At 38.2% G+C, this 19,298-nt stretch overlaps 1 protein-coding gene across 1 annotated transcript in view; it reads right to left on the bottom strand.

Annotated features, from left to right (window-relative positions):
• Nucleotides 1-19,298, bottom strand: part of CACNA2D3 (calcium voltage-gated channel auxiliary subunit alpha2delta 3) — a 2,619,084-nt gene that overhangs the window by 514,935 nt on the left and 2,084,851 nt on the right. The window contains exon 23 of the mRNA XM_044078472.1: nucleotides 6,833-6,903. Within this exon, the coding sequence (XP_043934407.1) occupies nucleotides 6,833-6,903 (71 nt within the window). The remainder of the gene's footprint in view (nucleotides 1-6,832; nucleotides 6,904-19,298) is intronic.

Genomic DNA, 19,298 nt, shown 5'->3' with positions numbered 1-19,298 from the left:
CTAAGGGAGAAAAATACAGCTATATGTAATTCCTCTTACTGTTTTACCTAACAACTAGGGGAGAAAAATACAGCTATATGTAATTCCTCTTACTGTTTTACCTAACAACTAGGGGAGAAAAATACAGCTATATGTAATTCCTCTTACTGTTTTACCTAACAACTAGTGGAGAAAAATACAGCTATATGTAATTCCTCTTACTGTTTTACCTAACAACTAAGGGAGAAAAATACAGCTATATGTAATTCCTCTTACTGTTTTACCTAACAACTAGGGGAGAAAAATACAGCTATATGTAATTCCTCTTACTGTTTTACCTAACAACTAGGGAAGAAAAATACAGCTATATGTAATTCCTCTTACTGTTTTACCTAACAACTAGGGAGAAAAATACAGCTATATGTAATTCCTCTTACTGTTTTACCTAACAACTAGGGGAGAAAAATACAGCTATATGTAATTCCTCTTACTGTTTTACCTAACAACTACTAGGGAAGAAAAATACAGCTATATGTAATTCCTCTTACTGTTTTACCTAACAACTAGGGGAGAAAAATACAGCTATATGTAATTCCTCTTACTGTTTTACCTAACAACTAAGGGAGAAAAATACAGCTATATGTAATTCCTCTTACTGTTTTACCTAACAACTAAGGGAGAAAAATACAGCTATATGTAATTCCTCTTACTGTTTTACCTAACAACTAGGGGAGAAAAATACAGCTATATGTAATTCCTCTTACTGTTTTACCTAACAACTGAGAAAAATACAGCTATATGTAATTCCTCTTACTGTTTTACCTAACAACTAAGGGAGAAAAATACAGCTATATGTAATTCCTCTTACTGTTTTACCTAACAACTAAGGGAGAAAAATACAGCTATATGTAATTCCTCTTACTGTTTTACCTAACAACTAGGGGAGAAAAATACAGCTATATGTAATTCCTCTTACTGTTTTACCTAACAACTAGGGGAGAAAAATACAGCTATATGTAATTCCTCTTACTGTTTTACCTAACAACTAGGGGAGAAAAATACAGCTATATGTAATTCCTCTTACTGTTTTTACCTAACAACTAGGGGAGAAAAATACAGCTATATGTAATTCCTCTTACTGTTTTACCTAACAACTAGTGGAGAAAAATACAGCTATATGTAATTCCTCTTACTGTTTTACCTAACAACTAGGGGAGAAAAATACAGCTATATGTAATTCCTCTTACTGTTTTACCTAACAACTAAGGGAGAAAAATACAGCTATATGTAATTCCTCTTACTGTTTTACCTAACAACTAAGGGAGAAAAATACAGCTATATGTAATTCCTCTTACTGTTTTACCTAACAACTAGGGGAGAAAAATACAGCTATATGTAATTCCTCTTACTGTTTTACCTAACAACTAGGGGAGAAAAATACAGCTATATGTAATTCCTCTTACTGTTTTACCTAACAACTAAGGGAGAAAAATACAGCTATATGTAATTCCTCTTACTGTTTTACCTAACAACTAAGGAGAAAAATACAGCTATATGTAATTCCTCTTACTGTTTTACCTAACAACTAGGGGAGAAAAATACAGCTATATGTAATTCCTCTTACTGTTTTACCTAACAACTAAGGGAGAAAAATACAGCTATATGTAATTCCTCTTACTGTTTTACCTAACAACTAAGGGAGAAAAATACAGCTATATGTAATTCCTCTTACTGTTTTACCTAACAACTAGGGGAGAAAAATACAGCTATATGTAATTCCTCTTACTGTTTTACCTAACAACTAGGGGAGAAAAATACAGCTATATGTAATTCCTCTTACTGTTTTACCTAACAACTAGGAGAGAAAAATACAGCTATATGTAATTCCTCTTACTGTTTTACCTAACAACTAGGGGAGAAAAATACAGCTATATGTAATTCCTCTTACTGTTTTACCTAACAACTAGGGGAGAAAAATACAGCTATATGTAATTCCTCTTACTGTTTTACCTAACAACTGAGAAAAATACAGCTATATGTAATTCCTCTTACTGTTTTACCTAACAACTAAGGGAGAAAAATACAGCTATATGTAATTCCTCTTACTGTTTTACCTAACAACTAGGGGAGAAAAATACAGCTATATGTAATTCCTCTTACTGTTTTACCTAACAACTAGGGGAGAAAAATACAGCTATATGTAATTCCTCTTACTGTTTTACCTAACAACTAAGGGAGAAAAATACAGCTATATGTAATTCCTCTTACTGTTTTACCTAACAACTAGGGGAGAAAAATACAGCTATATGTAATTCCTCTTACTGTTTTACCTAACAACTAGGGAGAAAAATACAGCTATATGTAATTCCTCTTACTGTTTTACCTAACAACTAAGGAGAAAAATACAGCTATATGTAATTCCTCTTACTGTTTTACCTAACAACTAGGGGAGAAAAATACAGCTATATGTAATTCCTCTTACTGTTTTACCTAACAACTAGGGGAGAAAAATACAGCTATATGTAATTCCTCTTACTGTTTTACCTAACAACTAGGGGAGAAAAATACAGCTATATGTAATTCCTCTTACTGTTTTACCTAACAACTAGGGGAGAAAAATACAGCTATATGTAATTCCTCTTACTGTTTTACCTAACAACTAGGGGAGAAAAATACAGCTATATGTAATTCCTCTTACTGTTTTACCTAACAACTAGGGGAGAAAAATACAGCTATATGTAATTCCTCTTACTGTTTTTACCTAACAACTAGGGGAGAAAAATACAGCTATATGTAATTCCTCTTACTGTTTTACCTAACAACTAGTGGAGAAAAATACAGCTATATGTAATTCCTCTTACTGTTTTACCTAACAACTAGGGGAGAAAAATACAGCTATATGTAATTCCTCTTACTGTTTTACCTAACAACTAGGGGAGAAAAATACAGCTATATGTAATTCCTCTTACTGTTTTACCTAACAACTAAGGAGAAAAATACAGCTATATGTAATTCCTCTTACTGTTTTACCTAACAACTAGGGGAGAAAAATACAGCTATATGTAATTCCTCTTACTGTTTTACCTAACAACTAAGGGAGAAAAATACAGCTATATGTAATTCCTCTTACTGTTTTACCTAACAACTAAGGGAGAAAAATACAGCTATATGTAATTCCTCTTACTGTTTTACCTAACAACTAAGGGAGAAAAATACAGCTATATGTAATTCCTCTTACTGTTTTACCTAACAACTAGGGTAGAAAAATACAGCTATATGTAATTCCTCTTACTGTTTTACCTAACAACTAGGGGAGAAAAATACAGCTATATGTAATTCCTCTTACTGTTTTACCTAACAACTAGGGGAGAAAAATACAGCTATATGTAATTCCTCTTACTGTTTTACCTAACAACTAGGGAAGAAAAATACAGCTATATGTAATTCCTCTTACTGTTTTACCTAACAACTAGGGGAGAAAAATACAACTATATGTAATTCCTCTTACTGTTTTACCTCACAACTAGGGGAGAAAAATACAGCTATATGTAATTCCTCTTACTGTTTTACCTAACAACTAAGGGAGACAAATACAGCTATATGTAATTCCTCTTACTGTTTTACCTAACAACTAGGGAAGAAAAATACAGCTATATGTAATTCCTCTTACTGTTTTACCTAACAACTAGGGAAGAAAAATACAGCTATATGCAATTCCTCTTACTGTTTTACCTAACAACTAGGGGAGAAAAATACAGCTATATGTAATTCCTCTTACTGTTTTACCTAACAACTAGGGGAGAAAAATGCAGCTATATGTAATTCCTCTTACTGCTTTACCTAACAACTAGGGGAGAAAAATACAGCTATATGTAATTCCTCTTACTGTTTTACCTAACAACTAGGGGAGAAAAATACAGCTATATGTAATTCCTCTTACTGTTTTACCTAACAACTAGGGGAGAAAAACACAGCTATATGTAATTCCTCTTACTGTTTTACCTAACTAAGGGAGACAAATACAGCTATATGTAATTCCTCTTACTGTTTTACCTAACAACTAGGGGAGAAAAATAAAGCTATATGTAATTCCTCTTACTGTTTTACCTAACAACTAAGGGAGAAAAATACAGCTATATGTAATTCCTCTTACTGTTTTACCTAACAACTAAGGGAGAAAAATACAGCTATATGTAATTCCTCTTACTGTTTTACCTAACAACTAAGGGAGAAAAATACAGCTATATGTAATTCCTCTTACTGTTTTACCTAACAACTAGGGGAGAAAAATACAGCTATATGTAATTCCTCTTACTGTTTTACCTAACAACTAGGGGAGAAAAATACAGCTATATGTAATTCCTCTTACTGTTTTACCTAACAACTAGGGGAGAAAAATACAGCTATATGTAATTCCTCTTACTGTTTTACCTAACAACTAGGGGAGAAAAATACAGCTATATGTAATTCCTCTTACTGTTTTACCTAACAACTAGGGGAGAAAAATACAGCTATATGTAATTCCTCTTACTTTTTTACCTAACAACTAAGGGGAGAAAAGTGCACATAAGTTTTATTTATCAGATTTGGGAGGGTAGATAAAACAGAAGCTACTTGAATATTATCCCTGGTGGTTTGCTCTCCAAATACCCTAATAACAAGCCAGTTAAATAATCAGGGTCCTGACCATGACCTACATTGATGTTTTGATGGTGTAAGTTATTTTCTTCCAGCACTTTACAGTTCCCGGTCCCTTGAGTGAATTCACCAAGCACATTTAATAGAAATTACAGCTCAGATACTGGATATTTTCGGGAATATTTGCTAGAGTTAGTGTAACTGAGTTTCTGATGCTGTAAGTTTCTTTCTTCCAGCACTTTACAGTTCCCGGTCCCTTGAGTGAGTTCACCGAGCACAGTTAAAAGAAATTACAGCTGAGATACTGGATATTTTAAGGGATAGTTGCTGGAGTTGGTGGTGGTGCTGCAGTAGCGTTGTCGCCTCACACTAAGATGTTGTCCTGTTCGATTCTCAGCTAGAGCGTCTTCTGTGTGGAGACATGCATGAATGGGCGTACCTTCGTTGAAGGTTATGCGTCAGAGCTGGCAACTCTGTACGTAAAAATCTACTGCCAATCATTAGCGGACCGAAGGTTCCGCTGTGGCTACCCCTAACCGGGAAAAGCCGAAAGACACAACAACAAAAAACGTTGCTGGAGTTAGTGTAATGGGGAGCACACAGGAACAGCTATGAGATGAGCAGTACCTAGTTTATTTTTTAAAAACATGTACTTAGTATGCAAGTACATATCCATGCTTAACGAGATTGTCGGTCTTTTGGAATATGCACTTTTAGTACGTCAGTGACAGTTTTGGAGATTGAGCTGCGTTTACTTCCTGTCCATTATTATACAGCAGACTATCACTGCTACAGAGCAGAATCTTTTGTCAACAAACTCATTCATGATCCTAGGTCTGGCTGTGCATGATTGCATTGAAAGAAGAAGTACATTTTGGGAGAGCATGTGGCGCCATCACAATATCATCAGAGTATAACTCTGCTCTCTTTTCATCACCAAAATGCAAATCTGGCACATGTAGGTATCAAGTCCAGAAATTGTCAGCATCTCAGTATAGTGAAATAGAAGCCAGTGCCTTGTAAAGATGGAAAACACTTCATTAGTTTAGTATCAGTACTGCTGCAGGTGTCAGATGACACAGCAACTAGTTCATTGGACTTGTTCAACATTGGATTTGTTTGTTTTAATTGACATTAATCACAAGCTGCTGAACAAATACAGGGTTATTCCATCTTTACAAGTTCTGTGCTTCTATATCACAATAAACAATCAAACATTCATAAATAATGCATATTATAACCTGCAATTAACTGTTTAGGCATCAAGCATTATCCACAATAATATGTATATATGTGTACATGAGCATTATGATTTTTGTCACAATTAGAAAACAGCAAACAAAAAAATTGGAAAAATATATTGACCAAACATGGTCAAAAGTACTCAAACCCACACCCCAAAAAAATATTTGCAATACAAATCACTTGAACTTCCACATCCCTGCTACTTATACCTGTGCCATGATTGCAGAGCGTTAGAGAAAGGTCTAAATGTCCTTCCACAACTATTCAATGATCTCAGACTAAAATGTAGCCACATGCTGCTCGAGCAACAATAATTCAACAAAAAAAAGACAAACTGATTTTCAATCAGTTGGCTCACTAACAAAACATGCTGCACTTATCTGTCTGTCTATCTATCTATCTATGTATCTGTCTGTCTATCTATGTATTTGTCTATCAGTTTATCTATCTGTCTATCTATGTATCTCTATGTATAGACAGATAGAAATGCTTGCTTCTTTACTGAACCAAATTGTGAATTACAGCTCACAGCTGATGAAATAATCCAAAGTGTAAACTTAAAACTCTGCATGAGGAAATTATGCTACACAAAAAGATAAATAAATATATGCGTTAGTCCTATGTTATTTGCTCTTAATGGGTTACATGATAATAGCCTACAACATAACTAAAATGCAGTCTTCACTAATGTTTTTTTACATCAGCGTTTTGCTTAATATAATGGTGATGTTTGCTTTTAGTGCACCCATTAAAAGGAATGCTTTCCGAGCTATTATAAGCATAGAATATATGAACTAAAATGTATTTTTTAATTCCACAAATTGTATGTCTTAAGATATTAAATAAACAGTAGAATCTGCAGACTTTAAGTAAATGAGTAGTAGCCTACCAAAATTTAGTTTTGTTTATGAGAATTTTAATTTAAACCTACTGTATTATATAACTTAGTTATATCATTTTTTTCCCTTACCTTTTAAATGATCCCATTGCCAGGAGTTTGCTCATGACAGCTCCTTCAACTTCACCAAAAAAACTGCCAGTCTAGAATAAAAAAGAAGGGAAAAAAAAGTAAGCAAACATTTAGGTTAAACTCGCAAAATGAAATATGACAAGTACTACATTTTGATGAAATCAGTCCTGACAGTTATAGAGATATGTCTGAAGGAACAACATCATAAAAAAACGATGAGGGCTTAAAAGTCACTATAAGTTATACTGATTAAAATCTCAGCTGATAAGTGGACACGAGGGCTTACAATGTAGAAAGGTCCTTAACTGATGTTTTATTTTAGTGTCTGGGGAAACTGACTAGAAGGAGAGTCTTAAAGTGCTTTATACAAACATTTAATGGTATTGATATGATACAAAATAAAAGCGTGCAGTAAAACAATTGTAACAACATTTACACTACTCTACACTTAGCATGACAGTTATTTAACTATGTGCAATAAATGCACATTATATTTAGTCCATACTACTGGAAGTACAATTCATTTCACGATATCATATGAAATGTTGAACAAAGCCTTAATTAAATTCTGAACTTGTCATGAACATTAAATGACTTCTATGATTAACCAGGAAAAAAAGTAATGATAAGCATATTGATTCAGCATACTAACAGTTAATTTTAACATACAGTGCATATATTCTGCACTGCACATAGAATTAGTCAACAGAAAGCTGCTAAGTCTTTCAGTCTGTGGTATACTGTAGATAGATTAGGTACTAGGGTTTTACAGGAATATGTTTTGATGTATAATATAATCATGCGATTATAAAGAGTGAATGACGGTATGTAAAGCACACTTATTTCACACATTGTAGCTTTAGTCGGTATTTCATTATTTGATATATGAATGCGGTGAAACAATTTATGAACTTGACAGTATTTTATACATATTTTATAAAAAACAGGGAGAGTGGGAAGATTTAGGCAGAGACAGTAAACAAAACTTTAAACCATTCGTAATAGTAAATGAGTGTGTTACTTATAAATGGGTCCTAACAAAGCTTCAACAATATAGAAAGAAGTGTGCTGTAATAATAATAAATGTCACTATATCCAATGCCAGCAATAAGAAAAATAATGATTTTTACTGTTATTTTCTGTCAAAACCTGCAGATATATTTATATACCGCAAAATGGTGAAGTCACAATTAATGGCTAAAAGTAATGTTCTTTATAAATATTATGTGATGACAAGGGTCTCTTAACTCCCAAAAAGACCTGGGGATAGCACAATGCTGCAGAAGTGAAGCCCTGAAATTTATTCAGATCTTTAATGGTATGCTGTCTTCTCTGACACTTCCCAAAGCATTACAACAAATGCATCCACTGGCATGCAAACAGCATGGTGGCTACCCAGCTCATGAAGGATAAAAGGGTCTCAACTTGAACCCCCCCCCCATGTATTTACCCATGCTGTCAAATTCATGATGGCTTAACCCTCTCCACATCTAGGAAAAAGTAATGCAGACAAATGTTGAGCTCCATGCTGAAAAAAAATAATCTTCTGACATGGGATTGGTCAGACTTCCCATAGATCTTCTGATGTGGGATCAGGCAAACTTCTCAGGGGCTGCAACTGGAGAGTGCCCATTGCTATTGCATTCAGTGGGATTCACTTGATGGGGTCACCTTTAGCTGATCATTCAATCAATGAAACACAATGAGTTCTGTCACAAAAAAGGTATCATTATACTAAACATTCAGGACAGGTGGCCACAGTGGTGCAACTGTTAGCATTGCCGCCTCACAGCAAGAGGTTCTCTGGTTCGAACCTCAGCTGGGGTGCCTTCTGTGCGGAGTCTGCATGTCTTCCCTGTGGTCACGTGGGTTTCCTCCGGGTGCTCCGGTTTCCTCCCACATCCCAAAGACATGCTGTAAGTGGATTGGATACTCTAAATTGGCCCTAGGTATGAGGGCATGTGTATCCCTTCTATGGAAGGTTGGGCGCCGGGTTGGCAACTCAACACTGTAAAAACTCCACTGCCAATCATGAGCGGACAGGTGATCCGCTGTGGCAACCCCCTAACTGGGAAAAAGCCGAAAGAAAAAGATGCTAAACATTCAAGGCACTGAAAATAGTCTGTTTGGCAGTAATGTGCACTAAAAGTGGAGGCCAATACCACCGTTTGGTTCTACAGGCTCTGTCCACCAAAAAGCATACATCATGCCCTGTGATGTCATTCAGGCACTCTGTGATGACAGTGACATGACCCACTAGGGTATCAGAATTTGAAATTTAATATAGCTGGTGTGCTTTTAAGTTACATGATGGGAAAAAGTCAACCATGAACTTTAGAAGTAGGAAAAGATGGAAGAAAAATCACTGCCCCGGTTTAGAGGGAAGGAAATCCACTACAGCCTTTTTTAAAGTAAAATCTGAACTTGTACCTTGAGTCTAAGTGAGTTGGCTTGATACCTCAATGAAGTCCTTCCTGTACGAAAACCTAAAAATTCTAAGACATGGCAAACCACATAAACATATTCAGAACCTACAGATGATATTGATGGCTTTCTGGACTGTAGTGAACTTGAAAAGTTGCACTGTATAGACAGCCTTGGACTATAGATTAGATGAATTAGTCTTCCTGGATAACTTGTCTGTCACCTAAGGTAGCAAGATTGTGTGCCACGTAAGTGTTTTCCACAGTTTGTGGAAATGCTTCTTTTTCATGAGCTGTTGTTTAGGCTTAGAAAATAAAGACATAAATGGACTGATGGGGGCGGGGGGGGGGGGTTGTGTATCATAAGCAACCTTCACAATGGTGATGGACTGTTTTTTTCTTCAGATTTCTTTCTATATCTCCAGAGATTTTAGTAAATTTATTCAGGAGTTAAACTGAATAAATTCCATCCCTAAAATCTTCTCTACACAAATCAGTCACTTGTGAAAGTGTATTTCACAATTAGCCCTCTGCTTACTGGAAAGACATGTGCCAAGAACTAAGGGGTTCAAAAAAGCATACCCCTTTAATGAAAACAAGGGTAAAATATTTCAGGGCTGCTGGGTAGCACATGTATATACTTTTGTTATCAAAACCTATATCTATTTACACTTCTGCTATGCATATGAGAGTGCTTTAGATATGATGCTTTTACAAAATATAGCATTATTTATTTTCATTTATCATTTTTTATATATGTCAGACTTTATTTTCTTACATTTGTGTCATTCTCCTGTATTTATATTCTGTATTGCTTGTAACATTGTAAAAATGTAATTTTCTGTGTGTATTCTTGTTTCATGTCTGTTCTCTTGAGCCCAAGTACTAGCAGAAGAGTTTCTATGCCAGCCCGTCTATCCAGTTAACAAATAAAAATAAATACAATTAATAATACATCCATCAAATCCTGTGAAGACATGCTGAATAAACTCTGGACCCTTGGTTGTTTATGATGGAGTGCCTGAACTGTACCTTTAGGGATGACAGCCTCAACTAGACCACCCTTCAGAGGCATGTGTCTGAACATATGGTCTTCAACAGAGTGTCAGTCATAGGTTCATAGGTTGGTACTAGGCTATCAGCCCTAGGGCCTATACAAGCCTAGCCATAACAATTCCCTGGCTATTTCTTCCCACACTATTTACTTCCCTGGACCCCTGTCTAGCAGGGTGTCTGACGTGATCCCCGGGGTGAATTTCCTTTCTCCCATCCAATCGTCAAGGTTCCTTTTGAAGAGGGTCAAAGAGGCACTCTGCTTGACATGTATGGGCAATCTATTCCAGAATCTGGGGAGTCTCTGGGTCAGGAACCTATCCCTCCAGCATGTTTTGTTTATTGTGATGACAAGGTTTAGATCCCTGGAGCGTGTGGCTCTGAGGGATTGGGATTTCTTTAAGTGTAGCATGTTCAATAGCTCTGGGTTTGACATGGCCTTGTATGTTAAGCAGAGATCGCCTCTGAGTAGACGATATGCGACAGAGTATAGCTGAAGTTTTTTAAGGCGGTCAGTGTAGGGCATCTGCTTTAGACCTGTGATTCTTTTAGTGAGGTATTTCTGTGGCCTTTCCAGTTGTTGCAGATGTCTTGAGAGGTACATACCAAGCGAGGCGTTGTATTCTATAATGGGTCTAAAGAGGGATGAGTACAGTGGGACAGTGACCTCCTTTTTTCTAGATGAAAAGCCCTTAGTGATGAGGTGTGCCACATAGAAGGATTTCCTGACTGTTGTGGCGATGTGGTTATCGAAGGTAAGACCACTGTCCACCTGTGTCCCTAAGTCTCTTATCACACTTTCGGTGTTTAGTGTACTGCCACCTATATGGTAATTCACGGATACATGTTTTTTCCCAAAGGGGATAACTATACATTTCTTGGCACTGAGCTTGAGCCCATGGCTCTGGCACCAAGCATTTGTTTCTGTAAGGCCCTTTTGTAGAGTATCCACATCATTTGGGGATTCAATAATGGCTCCCAGTTTGAAGTCATCTGCAAACTTTGTTAGCCAGAGTCCCTTAGTGTTGGCCTTACTTCAGAGAAGTAGATGCCAAACATGAGCAGTCCCAGGACTGAACTCTGAGGTACTCCACTTGTCAATTGTCTGGAGCTGGATTTGGAGTCAGCTACTTTTACAGTGTGGGTTCTATCAGTAAGCCAGTTAGCAACCCACTGGGTGATGTAGGGATTAATGCCCAGCTTAGTAAGTTTATCTATGATTCCAGAGTGGGGGATGGTTTCAAAGGCCTTGGCAAGGTCTAGATAGGCTGTGCAGACCACCTTACCCTTATCCATGGCTCTGGAGACTGATTCAAAGAAGTCAATCAGGTTCAGGAGACAAGATCGGCCCTTCACGAACCCAAACTGGGTGGGTGTCCAGTGTTTGAAGGTTGCCAATGTCTTTGTTTATAAGTTCCATGATAATAAGCTCCATGGCCTTGCAGATAAGGCTTGTCAGACTGATGGAACGGTAGTTTCCGGGATCCAAGCTGGATCCCCCCTTGTGGAGTGGGATAATTGTAGCTCTGTGCCACTCAGTGGGCATAAAACCTGAGGTGAGGCTATGATTAAATATGACACTTAGGTGAGGTGCCAGTTCATATTGGAGTTTATGTAGTACATAGGCGGGGATGTCATCTGGTCCTATGGATGCTGTATTCTTAGCTTTGGAGAGTGCGTTTTTTACCTGTGTGGCCGTTATTACCGGAATTTGGCAATCTTCCGGTATTGAGATGGGCCATTTAGGGGGTGAGATGGGGCTGAAGTTAGCACTTAATCAATCTGCCAGGATATTGGCAATATCCTTGGGATCAGTATATTTAATGCCATTCTGTTTTAGCTCAGAGCAGATCTGAGCATTGCCCTTTAGATTCTTGACATAGTTATAGAATGCCTTGTGGTTGTCTTTGGAATCTTTGGAAATTTTACTTTTGTAACTAGCTTTAGAGGATTTTATGAGGGATCTCAGTTTCGTACTGAGGCTGGTAAGAGAGTTTTTTGCATCTTGGGATTTTCCTCTTTTCTGCAACAGTTTCTTCCTTGTGTTGTAAAGTTTGTTTATGGCAGGGGACCACCAGATTGGCTTCCTTTTTTTGGATGAGAGCATCTTGGTTCTATTTGGGATGGCACGATTCATGCATGAGTGGATGTGCTCGTACAGTGCCTTAGTGTAGGATTCATCAGTTGAACTTTCAGTTCCCGTCTGCATGGGTGTCATGAAGTTTGTCACTTCTGACTTGAGTAGCATGAAGTTGGCTTTGGAGAAGCTTTTTATGGATTTTTCCTTACTGGGGTGGGGGTGGGATGTGGATGTTAAGGGTGATTAGCTTATGGTCAGACCTGACTAACAAGGGGGTGACCATAGGTGTGGAGCATAGATTTCCCATGTTGGTAATGACCAGGTCTAGGATATTGGACCCCCTGGTGGGACTATGGATTAGTTGATCCAGGGCTTTGGAATTTATGAATTCCAAGAACCATTGGGCTAAGGTGTTTGTACATGAGTAGTTTTCCCAGTTAATGGCAAGGTAGTTAAAATCACCCAGTATTAGGGTGTCTGGTTCTATCTTCATATTTTCCAGTATGTTTAGAATGGTGTAGTGAGAATCTTCGGGTATGGTGGGGGATCTGTAGCAAGCTAGAATTTGGATTGCAGTCTTACCTAGTGTTAGTTGCACCTGGAGAATTTCAGACGCATTGTGTTGGGCAATTAGCCTGGTGATGTGAATATCCTTGGTGAATATTGACACTCCTCCACCTTTAGTGTTTCGGTCCTGGTTTAGTGGCCGAAAAGTGTGGTAAGAGTTGTAGCCTGGTACTGCAGGGGTGCTCTCTGGAGCCTTGAACCAAGTCTCAGTTACTGCACAGATATCGATGTTCTCCATTTTTAGGAGTGCCTTGAGAGAGTGCATTTTGAGGTTTAGACTTCTAGCATTACCTTCAGATTGTGCATGCTTGTACCTGTTACAGTGGTGGTTTTGTCCTTTGAACTTTGCCTAAAAAAGGCACTATGGGGTGGCAAGAGCCTTAGCCAGTAACCTGAATCCCAGGGGTGACAGGTGCAGACCATCTCTGACAAAGCATCGTGGTCTGTCAATCATGTTGTCCCAGGCAGACAGATACTGGATCCCCTTTGAATGACACCAGAAGCTTAGCCAATTGTTGAAGTCAATCATTTTGTTCTTATATTGTGGTATCATTCTGGGTGAAGGCAGGATGCTACTCAGGGCTAGGGTCATACCTGCCTGGGCCACATGATCCGAGAGCTCTTCCATGTCTTTTTTCATGTAGTCCAGGGAGGTATGTCTCAAGTCAATCATTCCAACATGGACAATGACATAGGTATATTTGTACTTGTTGTGGAGTGACTTGAGTGCATGCATTATGTGGCGGATCCTGGCACCGACAGGCAGCTGACTGTAATTTTCTCCTTCTTCAACCTGGTGAGAGTGACATCAGTGTGCCGGACTATAGAGTCACCTATGACTAAAGGGTTAGGTACATTGTCTTGCCTTAGGGGCTGTTGCTGGGTGGCACACTGGTGTCGTGAACTATGTGACACTTTGGTTGTGATTGGTGTTTGTTTGCGTTTCATCTTCAGAGGTCCTTGTTGCTTGGGCAGGTTACAGTTAAGGGCCTCTGCATATGTAGATTTAGTGTTGCTATATGTGGGTGTTGGTGGTGTGGGTTTAGAAGGGCTATGTGTTGCTTGAGGTGTAGTGGGGGTGTTAACCTTCTCCTCTTGACTGTCTAGCACAATCTTGGGTGGAGAGAGATTTGGTTCCATTTTGGCTATGTAAGTGCATCTCTCACAGGTTGTAGTGTTGGGTGGTAGGAGGAAAGGGTAGTCTGTGTACATGAGGCAATTGCTGCATTGCCCCATTATGCTCAGATTCACCAGGTGGACAGGAGAAATCACCTGAAACTGACCTTTGGACATACCTGGTTTGGTGCTTTTTTTTTTTTTTTTGTAAAGTACAGGAGCTGTTTTCCCTTACCTTAGCAAGGTACTTTGCAATTATAGGCTGTTTAGTGCTTACTATTAATTTCTCCTTATTAACAAGGACAGTTGAGTGCTTGTATCAGTTTAAGGCTTCCTAGTGCTTTCCAGCAGGTATTAGAGAAAGTGCAAGTCACAGGGATGCTTAAAGGTAAGATGAAAAAAAAATGCTCACTGCAGTGTGCACTAGAGAATTTAGATGTGAAAGTAGGTAACTTAAGTTTTACCTGTTTAAAAAGTTAAGGTTTAGTGGAGAGTTACTATTTGTAAAACAGCAAGATGGGTTGAAAGGGGTGGTCACTTTTGTATTCTAGTACTATGGAATACAGTAGGATGGCCAACAAATTTAAATAGTTGAAGGGGAGGGATTTCAATTTCAAAAATAATGATTTTGTGATTACTCACATAAGCCAGTGAAAGTAGAGAGGAAATGAGATATATGGTCAGATTAACATAAGAGGCAGGCAACTAGAAAGACAGTGGTATTTAACAAGGCAACTGTAACTGGGTGGGAGAGCGGAGAAAAAATTCTGATTGACTCAGATGAGAGAGAGCTGTGGTCTCTATGCTGTTAAAGAGGAATGCAAGTAAAACACAAGGTAAAGAAAAGAAACCACAGTATTCAAAATATAGAAAGGCAATAAAGTAATACAAAATACAAAAAGTAAAAGCAAATTAACCTTTCCTTCACAGCAATGTGTAGCAGAGTCTGGATGAGCCTTTCTGGTAAAGCTCTGAAATGTTTTATTTTACCCCTTAAATAGAAGGTTTAGTTCCTAGCTCCGCCCCCTCAGTTAACAAATGATTATCCTTAAGTGACCTCTTCTATCTTATGAACGAGTCCTTAATTGATCAGTTCTAATTTCTGTCTGACTCAGTTCTAATTTCTGCCTGACTCAGAAGAGAAAGTGCTGTGGTCTCTTTTGAAGTTTTAATATGCTGTTAAAGAAGAATGCAAGTAAAACACATGGTAAAGAAAACAAACCACAGTATTCAAAATATAGAAAGGCAATAAAGTAATACAAAATACAAAAAAAAAGCAAACTAACCTTTCCTTCACAGCAAAGTGTAGCAGAGTCTGGATGAACCTTTCTGGTAAAGCTCTGAAATGTTTTATTTTACCCCTTAAATAGAAGGTTTAGTTCCTAGCTCCACCCCCTCAGTTAACAAATGATTAACCTTAAGTGACCTCTTCTATCTTATGAATGAGTCCTTAATTGATCAGTTTTAATTTCTGAGTGACTCAGTTCTAATTTCTGCCTGGCTCAGAAGAGAGAGAGCTGTGGTCTCTTTTGAAGTTTTGATATTCTGTTAAAGAAGAACGCAAGTAAAACACAAGGTAAAGAAAACAAACCACAGTATTCAAAATATAGAAAGGCAATAAAGTAATACAAAATACAAAAAATAAAAGTCTGTTTAAAATTAGAAAAAGCTACAGAGAAACCTACCATATCTTCTGTACACCAGATTCAGGAGCAGGGAAAGCTTCCTCACTGCCTGAACAGAGGACTAGAATCTGAACAGGTAATCAGTGTTTGAGAGCAAGACTTTAGATTCCTTATCCCATGGCAGAATGGTAATATGGGTCCTGACAGGAACTTAAGATATCATAAAAGGGTCATATCTATTATGTCCAGTTAAGGTCTTGCTTCCTTAGGTGGGAGCCTATAAAGGAATCTGCTTTCTTGGATGTCACAGTAGTAAAGCTGTAGCATATTCAGACAACAGAAATGTTACTTCTAGTGAATGCCTACATAGAGACAATGGTGGGATGATCTTATTCCTTCTACCTCGATACCCACTGAGACACATTTGGCAGGAAGGGATGGTGCCAGAGGCCATGAAGTTCTTCTTAAGATTAAGGTTTCCCCAAAGTACAAATCATGTAGAGGAGATAAGAGCTATAAGGAAGGGAGGAATCATTGTCCATGTGATTGTCTGCATGGAGAGGTTACTGGGTCTTCTGAATTCTATCTGGATTGGAATGAGATGAAGTCATCCACACCACACCAGCTCCAGGAAAGGAATGCTCATTCATGCTCAACTCACACTGTGATGACTATATTACACACATGTGACAGCTATCATCTGCCAGAAAAACAATGCTTTCCTGCGTGCCTAACTATTTATGCTTGCACGTATGAGAAATCTGCATTCAGGCAGGTACTAACATCAGAACATGTTCCAAAAAGATGGAGTCCATCACCTGTATTTCTTATCCAAGCAGGCCTGAAACATCTATCTGTAGTCTTTGCCCAGAACTATAAGCCCTGCCTTAGGAAAACCAACTGGACCCATCCCAACTTGAGAAACTCTATCCTACTGGCCTTGAAAAAGATCATGAGAGAACATTCCTTTGCTTTGCTCTGAGCTGAGATACCAGATGACTATAGGCTTCTGAGCTTCTCAGAAAACATAAGTCACTTGTCTTTTTTTTTACTTGATTATACTATTTACTGCACTTTTACTGTGTTCTGACATTTTAATACTGTGTTTTAATAGTGTAAACTAAATTGCACTGTGTGTACTGCATTTTGTCTGCCTTACTGTGCCTGTTAAATCATATTTGTTGCTGTTTTCACTGTTGCAAAGCATTTTTTGCTATTTACACTGTTTTCAAAGTAATTGTTGCTACTTTTCACTGTTTTTAAATCATTTGTTCTGTTTTTTTTCTGTTTTCCTGCCAAGTAGTGTTTTAAAAGACTGATTTGTTTGCTGTTTAAACATTCTTTACTGTCTCCTTGCTTTTTTCCCTTAGATAGAGCTGTAGTACATTCATGTTGTCCTTCCTGTTTTTCTGCTGTTTAAAACATTTTTAGTGTCTCACTGCTGCTTTTCTGCTGTTTAATTTTTTTTTTTAGTGTTTCCCACCTAAATTAGTGTAGCTATTAGCTGATGCATAGTCCAGTGACAGGTTTGCTGCATCTGAGTCTGTTTGTAGTGGCTGCTGTATTCTGAGCATAATTTCCAAGCCATCTTTGTTTGGAAGGGGCCCTTATACACCCTTGTGAGAGAAGTGTGCTGATTGGAAACTGTCTGGTGAAGAGTGATTGGTCTAGGGCTTGGACTAAGGACCCTCATTGGTTTCTTTGATTTTTTTAAAAGTTTTTTTTAAGCTTTTCGCTTCTTATATTTAAGCCTTGCATTTGAGCAGGTTTTTGCTTGTTTGTCTTCACTCAGTACCTCACACTGACGTGCAATTGTACGACATAGCCGGAGAGATAACTTCAACAATTTTTCCCTTAGATACAGATGTAGTATATTAGTGTAGTCCTCATCTTTAGTACATCTCCAGTCAAAGAAGTATTGCCAGTAAGCTGTGACCTATTAAACTATCGGCCAAAAACCGCATCAGAAATATCCATCTACAGAACACTTCCCAGATAAGTCCTGAATGTATCCCCTTTGTGATAACAGTTCTTCAAACCTAACATTATGTACAGTTGGACTACCCTTGTTTCTCCTGCCAGCCTTATGAACTTGGGTTTCCTGAGGCAGTGTAGCAACTGCCTCATGTACACTGACAATCCTCTACTAATAACTCACTCTAGTACAGAGTGTGAGAGATGTATCTACACCAAGAATCTTGAATCCCTGCTCTCTCGCACTCAAAACAGTAACACTGAAGAGGTTGTCAACTCACTCACCACTACTCATGCACACAGTATCACTACTCATACACATAGTAGTCCCAGTACTCATCCACATAGTATCACTACTCATACACATAGTACTCAGCCAACACATACATCAGCATACGCTGAGGTTCTCTCAAAAAAAAATAATGAAACACCAGACACCTCCAAAACAAAAGACTGCTACAAATAACACAGTTCCCACAGCACCAGAGACACATAGCAGCACCAGTGTCTCACCTACCAAGCCCTTAAGACGTAACACTCAAAAACCAAGTTTTCTTGTCATTGGAGACTTCATAGTGAGACACATGGATGTCCCACTCTTCAGGTTAGATAAGGAGAAAGTCATGGTCATTTCCCTGTCCAGTGCAATGATTCATCAGATCACGCATGCAACAAGTACCATTATGACTTAGTCATGTTGGAGTGAACAACCTGAGATGTACCTCACCGGACTATATAAATAGAGAGATAATTCACCTCTCCGAGTATGTGTCCAAGGTAGGTATGTCTCTAGCCCTGAGCAGCCTATTACCTTCACCTAGAATGATGCCGCAGTATAAACAAAAAATTATCAATTTCAATAATTGGCTTAGTTTTTCATGTCATTCAAAGGGGATCCAGTTTCTTTTCACCTAGGATGACATGGGCGACAAACCTCACTGCCTTGCCACACATGGTTTGCACCTGGGAATACCAGGCTGTCGGTTGCTGGCAAAGGCTCTTGCCTCCCCCATACTGCCTTTTTTAGGCAAAGTCTCAAGAACAATATTGTTGACATGAAAATTGCCAACCATAACAAAATAAGGGTTATGCTGCAAAATGCTAGGGGCTTATACCAAAACCTGCACACCCTGGAAGCACTTCTATCATTGGAGGATGTAGATGTCTGTGCAGTCACAGAAACCTAGTTCAAGGCCTCAGAGAGTACACCAGCCTTGCAAGGCTACAATGCCTTCTACACCTTCAGACTGCAAAACAAATGTGTCAGACCCAAAGGAGGCAGTGTTTCTATCAATATTAGAGATAAATTCACCTCCCAACTAGTTAGACTGGACAACTTCATGGAGTTTCTCCAAGTTCAGATTACTGTGGGTAAGCCCCCATTCAAGTCATAGTTAGGCATAGATCCCCCTCCATGGATCATGATGCTCATGAGGCCTACTTGACCTAATTGGAGTCAATTCAAATACTGCCAAACACTCTGGTCATGGGGGATTTCAATTATCCCAAAATCAACTAGGAAACCTACTCTAGCCTTAACTCATTACAGCAAAGATTCCTTGGCTACATACGTAATTTAAATGTCCTGGAACAAATTGTTCAAACCCCAACAAAAGGAACTAACATAC

This window comes from Protopterus annectens, chromosome 7.part1 (assembly GCF_019279795.1).
Source record: "Protopterus annectens isolate FY-2018-M chromosome 7.part1, PAN1.0, whole genome shotgun sequence".
In the NCBI taxonomy this organism is placed as follows: Eukaryota; Metazoa; Chordata; order Ceratodontiformes; family Protopteridae; genus Protopterus; species Protopterus annectens.
This window is presented reverse-complemented; position numbering and strand designations above follow the sequence as displayed.